This window comes from Triticum urartu, unplaced genomic scaffold, assembly GCF_003073215.2.
Source record: "Triticum urartu cultivar G1812 unplaced genomic scaffold, Tu2.1 TuUngrouped_contig_5797, whole genome shotgun sequence".
In the NCBI taxonomy this organism is placed as follows: Eukaryota; Viridiplantae; Streptophyta; class Magnoliopsida; order Poales; family Poaceae; genus Triticum; species Triticum urartu.
Window position 1 is genome coordinate 1 of NW_024116502.1, and position 10,439 is coordinate 10,439.

Genomic DNA, 10,439 nt, shown 5'->3' on the forward strand with positions numbered 1-10,439 from the left:
GAAGAAGAAGAAGTTCGACAAGCGCAAGATCAAGTGTCACAACTGTGGCATCATGGGGCACTTCAAGTCGGAGTGCAAGAAACCACCGAAGGAGAAAGCTCTCCTGGCCAAAGGAGGCGATGATGGAGACATGATGCTCATGGTCGAAGTATGCGAGCTAATGGACGAGGATAGTCCAGCTCCGAAGGCGCCGGCTACAGAGGTTGTCACGCTCATAGAGGAGGCAGTTTATCTTCACGATAAGAAGAGGATGAACACGTCGAGGCACGTGTGGTACCTCGACACGGGCGCTAGCAACCACATGACCGGCGACAAGGACCAGTTTTCTGAGCTCAGTGTTTCGGTGGGAGGCACGGTTCGGTTCGGCGACGGACGGACCGTTGACATCGCAGGGCGAGGTACTGTCCTGTTTGAGTTGAAGAGCGGCGGTCACAAGGTACTCACAGATGTGTACTATATTCCCAAGCTAAAGAGCAGCATCATAAGTCTTGGTCAGCTCGAGGAGCGTGGTTGCAAGATTGTGCTCGAAGATGGCTATCTATGGGGGTATGATCGTCAGAGGATGCTAATTATGAAGGTGCAGAGGTCACCTAACAGGCTTTACATCCTCAACTTGGATCGTGTGGATCCAGTATGTCTCTTGTCAAGCATGGACGACTCGGCATGGAAGTGGCACGCGCGCTACGGTCATCTAAATTTCCAGGCTCTTCGGCAACTTGGACAAAAGGAGATGGTACGTGGTCTACCGTGCATCAATCATGTCGACCAAGTGTGCGACGGTTGTCTCATTGGGAAACAAAGGCGAGCCCCGTTCCCAAGAGAGGGAAACTTTAGAGCGAGTAAAGCTCTTGAGTTGGTCCATGGAGACTTGTGCGGACCGATTACACCGGCCACCCCTACCGGAAATAGATACTTCTTGCTCGTCGTCGACGACTTCAGCAGATTCATGTGGATCGTGTTGTTGAAGACGAAGGACCAAGCTTTGAAAGCCTTCAGGATAATAAAGATGGCGGCTGATGTAGAATCTGAAGCCAAGCTGAAGGCCCTCCGTACCGAAAGGGGGGGTGAGTTTAAGTCCCGTGCATTCACGGATTTTTGCGAAGCTCAAGGGATCAAGCGGTATCTTACGGCACCATATTCACCGCAGCAAAACGGTGTTGTGGAACGGAGGAATCAAACCGTGGTGGCGATGGCACGAAGCATGTTGAAAAGTAAAGGCATGCCGGGCAAGTTTTGGGGTGAGGCGGTTAATACGGCCGTTTATTTGCTGAACGTGCTCTGAGTATTTGGTGGAGCTGAAACATTTGCTTAGGTACCAGACAACAGGGAGGCCGACAACCAAGAGTGATGTGTATAGCTTTGGCGTCGTGCTATTGGTGCTTGTCACGGGAAAGCCACCCACCTTGCATAACCCACGAAGCGTCGGCATCATTGAGTGGGTGCAACAACGGTTATCGAAAGGCAACATCGAAGGCGTGGTGGATGTGCGCATGCACGGTGACCACGACATCAATAGTATGTGGAAGGCCGCTGATATCGCCCTCAAGTGCACTGCACATGCGTCGGTGCGGCGCCCCAACATGACCGATGTTGTGCTGCAACTACAGGAGTGCCTCAAGCTAGAGGAGGACCACATCGGCAGCAACTCCAACAACAACTTCTACACTGGCATCAGCAGCAACGACCTAAGCATGAGAAATGATTCTTACCCTACTAACCAGTCCACGAATGTGAGCCAGAGCAGCACTTCATTTGAAAAAGAACATAATTTTGGGAGGGTGCCAACAATTGACAACGGTCCTGCTGCCCGATAAGCAAGACTTTGTTGATCATGTACCGACGCCAACTGGTTATCTATGTTGGAGTTGCCGTGTGAAATCATTGTAATCATTTTCTTTGTGGTATCTCCGTGTTTATTGATGTTATGTGACCAAGTTTTCCACTAAAAATTGTATATTAAACCAGTAACTTATTGAATTGCTGAATCTAATTATAGACTTTCATGAAATCAAAGTCAAAAAATACAAATTGTGATCTTGATTGTGTGTTGATCGAATTTCTTCTTGTAGATATACTATTAACTTAACCCCTTGTTTCGATATCTCGCAGTTGGATAACCACCGGACAAGAGCTAGCTTTATTAAGCGAAGCTTTTTCTGCCAATATGGTGATCTTCTTCTCCTTCTCCTTCTCCTTCTCCACAGACAAAGCTAATTTACATATCTTCACCAACTCATTTCTAAGAACAGTTTCAACTCTCTCAACGGAACATTCTAAATTATCAGTAACATCTCAACCAAAAGAATACATGTATATTGGCATTGTAAATTTTGATTGCTGTATATACAAGAGCACAAGCTCACCGGACAAGAAATTGCCACCTTGCAATAACCAACAAAGAGCAAATTACATGTAGCAGGTAACCAACGACAGAGTTGACGGGGGATCGACTCGGGACTCCGGAGTAAACAGTTACCCTGTAAGAGCTGATTAAAGGGCGCCCAATTGAGTAAATTGGCGTCCTAGCCGGCCAGATTGCCTCTACTTGTTGTTTGTCTCAAGCATGGTCCCAAATCAATTGCATGTGTGCCTCAAGTCTCAACTGCATAGCGTGTCTCGTAAACCAGCCTGTGGTTGAATGGTTAGGAGGACAGTGGTATCGCCAATCCATCAGGGTTCAAGTCTTAGATTTGTCATTGATGCTCACGTTATTTACGGATTTATTTCAGGCTTCTGAGGTGTTCATAAGTATAGGGTGTCCATGTGTGCATTCATAGGGATGAGCGTATACTTACGTATATGAGCGACTTTGATTGTACTGTGTTAAAAAAACTACATAGCGTGTCTCAGCTACATAGCGTTTGTCAAGTGCATCGTTTACTTCAATTTTCTACTACACAATAAACGAACACAAACGTGCTGACAAACCAACCCTGCATCAAGTCAGTCGTCTACTAAGGCTAAGGCCGCACTAATAATGGTACTAGCTTGCAACCAGCGGCAGCGCGAGACAGTTGACAAACTATACAGCTCTCGATCAAGTCAACTGCACTCTCTAGTCGTCGCCAAACTAGAAGATAATTTTGAGGCTAAGTGGCCATGTGATGTGTCTATTATACCACTGGCAAGCGTGTGAACCTAAGCTTAAGGCTGAGCACATACTGTATATAAATGGATAGTACTATACTTCGTACGTGGAGCATCTTGTGCTAGTTACTTGTTGCTGGGTTGGTGGCATGTGCGCGCGGAGTAGGATGGACCGGCGACCGATGGCTGCCCGTTCGTCGTTGACGCTCCTGCTCAGCCTCGCCCCCGCCGCCGGCGGCGTACTTCAAGTTCGCGGCCAGCGCGCGCCTAGCATCGAAGGTGAGCTTAGAAGTATTATCATATGCATCGAAGGTGAGCTTTGAAGGTGAGTTCACAATTATTACCATCATGGCTGGTTTGTTTCCGCTGGCTAGGAATGTAGCTAGAGCACGTAGTGCGTTTATTGCTTCTTTTGTCAAACCTATATCCGCGCTCACATTGAGCAAATAATGCAGGTTTCATCACCATCGACTGTGGCCTGCCGAAGCATAGTAGCTACGTGAACAACCGCACCAAGATACCCATCACCTCGGACGCCGGCTTCACGGACGCCGGCTACAACCACAACATCTCCACCGAGATCGTGAGGTTGCCTGTTTGTACCTTCGCGTACAAGCTGCCGTGGCCAAAGCATCGGTCAGTAAAGTTTGTCGAGACAGTACTTCGACGACTAGCGGCAGCCGGGATCATCGCCAACACACTTATGCCTGGACAAGGATCGAACTGGCGTTGCCCATGAAGAGGTTCTACAGAATCCACACCAACGTTCATGATCTGTGGCCGTGCAGTGCAGGTACATGGCCATCTGATTCCTCTGTTTTTGGCCGACTGTTCAAGTTGAACTGTTTCTGGTTTGGTTGTTTGGATGTCTGACTTGTGCTTACTGTTCTACTGCGTAGTGAGGTGCCGCCTCTGTTTCTTGGCACATTGTCCAATTTTATGCGCTTTGTTTTCACACATTGTCGTTTAGTAGCAATGGCCAGGGGAGGAAGGTGTGTTCTATGCGTTGAAGGTGCTTGACGTAATGCCGGAGGGTGCTGACATAGTTGCATTCAAGGAGGAGACTGTATGGCTGACTCTGCCCATAGCCATACATACATACATACATCATGTACCATCTTTATCTGCTGTGATGGAGAAGAAAGGAGAAGATTGGTCAGGCCCCATACATTAACAGATGGGAGATTTGAGCAACAAATTCAGCTTTGAAAGCTCTGTCTGATCTGCTCTGCTCATGTGAGGTGGTGTGTTATTTTCCATGGCAAGTGAAAAGTAGGCAAAGATCAAACTTGTCAACCTGGGTGGGAGTTATACAAATACCCAGTACGACAAAGCACCTCGGAGTGGAAAATTTCTTGCAAATCATATCTCTTCACGTCCGGCTCATAGGTGACATCCTCCCTCATCTACGCCCAACCCCTGCTCCCACAGCTGCTCCTGCTATGTATCTCCACCTGATTAACAAGAGAGTGTGGACTATATTTTATATTTTTGTTTTGCCAAAAGCTCATACGGCTGATTGCAAATTTTACTTATGAAAGTGCAATTAGTTTAAAATTAGATTGTAATTTTAAAAATCGACCGGAACTTATAAGAAATCAGTTCCCTGAACTTCAAACAAGCTTGGAAACTGTCCATAGTTGGACGCCAGCAATCCCCTTCCGCATGATTCGGCATTGTTGACCAAGAGGAAGTAGTTTATTGTTTTTGTCATCGTGTATAGGCCGTCCATGGAATTATTGTTCAAACCCCCTTCCGTATGATTCAATACTGTTGACCGAGGGGTTATAGTTTATGATTCTTGTTGTTGTCACCTATAGGTCGCACGTGGAATTATTGTTCAAGATCCCTTTCCACACCATTAATGTGGGAGTGGTGTGATAAGATAAGCGTTTAAGTTGAATTTTCTAGTGTCACGTGAATGGTTCCTTGGAGTATGAATTGCAGTAACTTGACTGAAAACGACGTATACTGCGCTCTCCCTTCTGATTTGTATCCCCCCCCCCCCTCCTCCCTCCAAACTAATTTTAGCTAACCTCTGACCATGAGTTATGATATCGAACATAAATATAATATATTTTTTGTGGCATATAACTTATATTTTTTACTCAAATATATAATCAGAGATTAACCTAAATTAGCAGAGAGCCTTTCAAACCAAAAGGGAGGGAATAGAAAGGGAGACTCAATTTTCCAAAATTGCAAATTTTACTTATTAAAAGTCCAACTAGCAGGTTAAATATTACAGGTTGTACTTTTTAAAATCGACCGGGACTTGTAAGAAATCAGTTCCAACACTGAAATTTAGACAAGGTCGCAAACTATCCCAGGTTTAATGCGGGGAAGATCCCCTTCCACATGATTTGGCATTGTTGACCGAGGGCAAATAGTTTATAATTGCTGTCACCACATACGGGTCGTGCATGGAATTATTGTTCAAGATCTCCTTCCGCATGATTTAGCATTGTTGACCAAGGGTTCCACAATCATTCGCGTGATATGGAGTGATATGATAAGATTACAAGACAGCTCCTCTCTCCGCCCCTGGCTCTTGGATTATGAAAAATTCATTAATTTGGCTGCAAAAAGATATACCATATCGGAGTAGAATACATAGAAAGGGAGACCATTTGCCTCTTTTGTACCTGGCTCTGGGATTATGAAAATGGCACTAATTTTAGTGTCAAAAACGCTCTTATATTATGGGACGGAGGGAGTACCATATAAGAGTACAATATATAGAAAGGGAGACCTCCTTTGTTCCTGTCAGTGTCAACTGTCAAGCTAGTGTGATTAGGCTTTGTATCACTGATCTTTATGTCTGCATCGACATCGATTGATACACTCTGTGTGATTAGAGATCCTGGTGTTATTTCATCTTCCTTTGCATTTTGAAGTAGGGTACTTTAGTGTAGACGACATATATGAATGAATATATAGAGTTTTAATTAATCATGTTGTTGTCATAGAACACATGAACTATACATGACACATGTGCATACGTTTTTAATCCGATGAACACATGAACACATTAATCGTGTCTGTTTTAAATCTTTTTGCAGCTTATTGCAGCCATAGCGCACCGCTAATCGATGCTGCATATGCATATGGATCCGAGCAGGTAACCCCTAACCCCTATCATGGGCAGTCAGCCGGCCCGGCGAGAGACAGACTTTTTGAACGAGGGGTGGAGAAAAAGGCGTGTTGTGCTGTCAAGATTCCCGCCACAGCTGCAGAAAATCTACTTCCCTTCATGCATAAAAATCAACCAGCCATCGAACTAATTAAGCTTACAAGGCTCATAATTCTAGTATGTGTCAACGTTCACGATGGGTCCCTTGAACCAGAACCGAGCATGGAACACCCAAGAGCCAACGCTGAGCAACAGCACCCCACCGACGGCAACCGGCGTGTAGTTGAAGACGTCCTTTCCCACAGGGTATGCCACCGGTAGCGAGAATAACACAGTGATGAAGACCACCCACAGCACGGCGGCCCAGCCGATGATCACACCGTACCTGCCGAGGTGAAACGGCCCTCGGACGAATGACTTTCGGGCGGTCGTCACCCGGAAGAAGATGGGCAACGCGTAGGAGATGTACAACCCTAGAGTCGCAATGGACACCATCGCCTGGAAGGCCACTTGGCTCCCCAGTGACTTCACACACCAAATAACATGAAGCAAGGAAATGAAATGTCAGTCAACGATTCGGGCGACACAAAGTCTGTGAAACATGCATACGTACCGTGAGAGCCATGGCGAAAGCCACGAGCACGGAGAGCCAGACAATGTTCAAAGGCACCTCATGTTTGGTCACCCGGTGCCAGAGGTGCGAGTACGGCATAGCTCCATCCCTGGAGAAGGCATACCCCATCCTGTGCCACGACACAAAGATGACCAATTCAGATAATACATTGGGACAATACAACAGTTTCTCTCACTTATTGTGCTGTACTACTTAAATGCATGTGCATTGCAATAAAAAATACAAACATATACATAAATACAAATTGTACTTTGGAACCACATGTGTGAGCATGGCCCTCGTATCACTTCCAACAAGCCATGACCGACATCGATATCTTTCTCTGTTTCCTCCTTTATGGCAACAACCAAGCAACAGTCCAAATTTGCAAAAACGCTAACCAGCCAAATCATAATAGCAACCTATTATGATGTAATGGGACATGCAATATTCGAAGCATTATCAGGCGGTATTTGATATTAATTTTTGTTTTCTAATTACAGCAAAAGGGCCTCTGGAATGCAACACCAACAGATTTAGGATGTGGGAGCGGACGACATACTGAAAAATATGTCATAAGTTCTCAATTATTAAGTAATGTATATTTGTGATTGGGGTATGAGATGTCTGTGACGGGACAAATTTTAGGAAGGAGGTATTTGTGAGCATAGAACGTCCCAACCATCACGACGACGACCACAACCACCCCGCTTCCCCCAGGGCCGGCCCTGAGGGGGGGCAGAGGGGGCGGCCGCCCCGGGCCCCCAAGACCTAAGGGGCCCCCGCCAGGTACACATACGCAAGTAGCCCATTGCTGGCCCAAGGAGGAGGCAGGCACACACGTACGCGCACGTAGCAGGTTTGCCTTATAATAAAACAAAACGCACAGCAGATGTCCCATTGATCGCTAGCTAGAAGTTGCAATCCCTAGTTTTTTTGCCTAAAAAAGGTTGCAATCGCTAGATTATCGCCATGATCTCCGTGCATGCGCTGGACGAACCTCCACTCTCCGATCTCCTACCCGGATCCTCGCCTCCTCGTTCTCCTTATCTGTCTCACCGACTCCCCAAAATTCAGTTTCCAAAAAGCCCTAATCCAAAGCCACCATGGCAGACCGCATGTGTTCAACAATTCGCTGCCGCCCTCTACAGACATCGAGGGCCGGTGAGCGGCCCCTGCTATCCTCTCTACCGCTGCTGGTCCAGTCCCTGCTTCGATCAAATCCTTCTGGATGCTCCTGCTAGTTCGCCAGTTTGACCGTTCCTAACTAGCCAAATCCTCAAGGTGTGTAATTTCCATCATCTTAAATATTGGATGGATCGATGTGTACCACATATAGCAAATGTATGTTTAGTACTAAATTCTAATTGTAGTGTGTTTTACAATTCTGTCATTTATTAGGATTGAGAGATATATTATCTAACATATGCCTCTAGCAAAAGTTTGTTTTTCATGTAGAAATTGCTGGAAGATATGGGTATTGGTATGATCATCAATGACTTTGCATCTATCGAATGTTATAATTTTTTTAGATAATATATATAAGTTATTTATTATAAATATTGGTTTTGGATGCATCTCAAGTGTTTTTAGTATATAGAATATATGTCAATATTTTGATGATTACGTTAAGGCTAAGGGCCCCCAATTCTTGTCTCGCCCCGGGCCCCTGAAATGTCAGGACTGGCCCTGGCTCCCCCCCCCCCCCCCCCCCCACCTCTAGTGACGAACCTTGAGTTGCTCGTGATGCTCGCAACACCGCAGAGGAACATGGCGACAGCAATGACGCCGAGGCACACGAGCCCACCAACACCACTGCCGTACCTCTGGTTGAATATGGTGTGCAGAGCCTGAGCGATGGCATAGCCGCCAGCATCATTATCGGCACTTAGCAGGTACGGGATGTCTGTCACCACTGAAGTCAGGGTCACCAGGTAAATCCACCCAAAGATGTTTGAGAGAACGACCGAAGTGACAATCCCAATCGGACCGCTCCTATCGGCGTTCTTCGTTTCTTCTGTCTGCATATATATCAATATACATAATTAAGCAAGAACATCCCGATCATTAGATCTTTAGTTATATCGACGTCGAGGATGGTGTAGTGCAATCGATGTCTAGAAATCAGGGCATGCTCTAATTGGAATCCATATGTGAGTACATGGTCTAAGTAATCAACAAAAGTTTATGTTGGAATTAATTAACATCGATTGTCATGTACCATATGAGCAGATGTATCGTAGCCGATCATGCAGTAGTTGCTCATCAACAGCCCCACGCCTAGAATGTAAGCCTTGTTATGGATGCCCATGCCATTGTCCGTGTTGAGGTGCGTAAAGATGAAGTCGGCACTCGACCTCTCCTTGGCAACAGACGGAATCAAGATCACCAGCACAAGCACACCTACCATTGTTCAGAGAGTACAGGCACACCAACAATCAAAGACTAGTTGATGGCACACACCAACAATCAAAGACTAACAAAAGTTGATGTGTACTACAGTATGATGTGTACTAACGTATGAAATATGCATGCAAAATCAAAATAAAATGCATATCCAAACAAGGCAATGATCAAAATAATATGAGTATACCTGCCGCGTTCCAGAAAGCGCCGAGCTGCCCAAACCAGGAGAGCCAGTGGATGGGGAGGCTATTGATGAGGCCATGCAGGATGAGGATGAAGCCATAGATCGCCAAGACGACGTACTTGGATGCCACGTAGCCGCCGCCGTTGGTGCCGCCGGTGGCCAGCAAGATGATCACCTGGATGAGCTGCGCCAGCGAGAAGTCCACGCTGGTGGCCGTCGCCCACTAGGCAGGCAGGCAGGCAGGACGGTCAAAAGAAGAGGCTGGACTGTGTCAGCAACTTGCCAATAATTTAGTTTTATCTGTTCCTTGATTGAAGTATGAGTTCACAGCCTCAGTGGTCCGTCCACTCCGTTGAAAATCGACAGGGACGTGGAAGATCTCCGTTCCGAACACGCTGCTGTTATTTTTTTATCCAAGTATCCAATGGTCTTTCTGGACGGCCACATGCATGCATTAAGTTTCTTATAGATAGATTACTGTCTTCAAGTATACTAGCTACCAATACTTATAGATCAACGTACTAAAGTACTAAGTGTCATGGTTTTGAACTAAGGTTAGTTCAACATTAGTTTAAAACTGCCACACTTATTATGGACTGGAGGGAGTACTATACTTCTTGTAGAAAAGGGAGTGTACTTGAAGCTGCAGACAAATGTAGAGATAGTAAAGGAGCCTAGAAGTTGAAGTACCTGACCCACGATGTTGAACCTGTAAAAGCAGAGCATAGCTAATAAGATCAAACCTTTTTTCGAAAAGAAAAAAAAAAGCTAAGATCAAACCTGGAAAAGGAACTATTTCTAATAGTTTGCTTTGTGAAAGAGATGTATGGCAACCTTGGAGAGAGAACTATTTCTAATAATTTGCCTTGTGGAAGAGGATATATGGCCGAGTCTGTGGATATCAAAATTTTGAGCAAACTGCTAACTAAATGACAGATCATATGTATCTACAGTTTATCCAATGCAATGAAGAGATAATTCCAAGCAGAACAGCATATCAAAATCACCCATTCCTG

The 10,439-nt window shown here is 45.6% G+C and overlaps 2 protein-coding genes across 2 annotated transcripts; one reads left to right on the top strand and one right to left on the bottom strand.

The window, feature by feature from the left end:
• The first annotated feature begins 3,163 nt into the window (after positions 1 to 3,163).
• Positions 3,164 to 6,176, top strand: LOC125529724. Its single transcript, XM_048694148.1, has 5 exons — positions 3,164 to 3,366; positions 3,543 to 3,723; positions 3,829 to 3,880; positions 4,061 to 4,153; positions 6,150 to 6,176. Exons 1-5 carry the CDS (start codon positions 3,237 to 3,239, stop codon positions 6,174 to 6,176), a joined length of 483 nt encoding a protein of 160 aa, XP_048550105.1. The 5' UTR covers positions 3,164 to 3,236.
• Positions 6,177 to 6,318: 142 nt separating this feature from the next.
• LOC125529725 (amino-acid permease BAT1 homolog) lies at positions 6,319 to 10,402 on the bottom strand. Its single transcript, XM_048694149.1, has 6 exons — positions 10,114 to 10,402; positions 9,427 to 9,646; positions 9,055 to 9,236; positions 8,565 to 8,854; positions 6,834 to 6,963; positions 6,319 to 6,745 (listed from the first exon to the last, which is right to left on the bottom strand). The coding sequence occupies exons 1-6, from the start codon at positions 10,147 to 10,149 to the stop codon at positions 6,395 to 6,397; spliced, it is 1,209 nt and encodes a 402-aa protein (XP_048550106.1). The 5' UTR covers positions 10,150 to 10,402; the 3' UTR covers positions 6,319 to 6,394.
• Between the last annotated feature and the right edge of the window lie 37 nt (positions 10,403 to 10,439).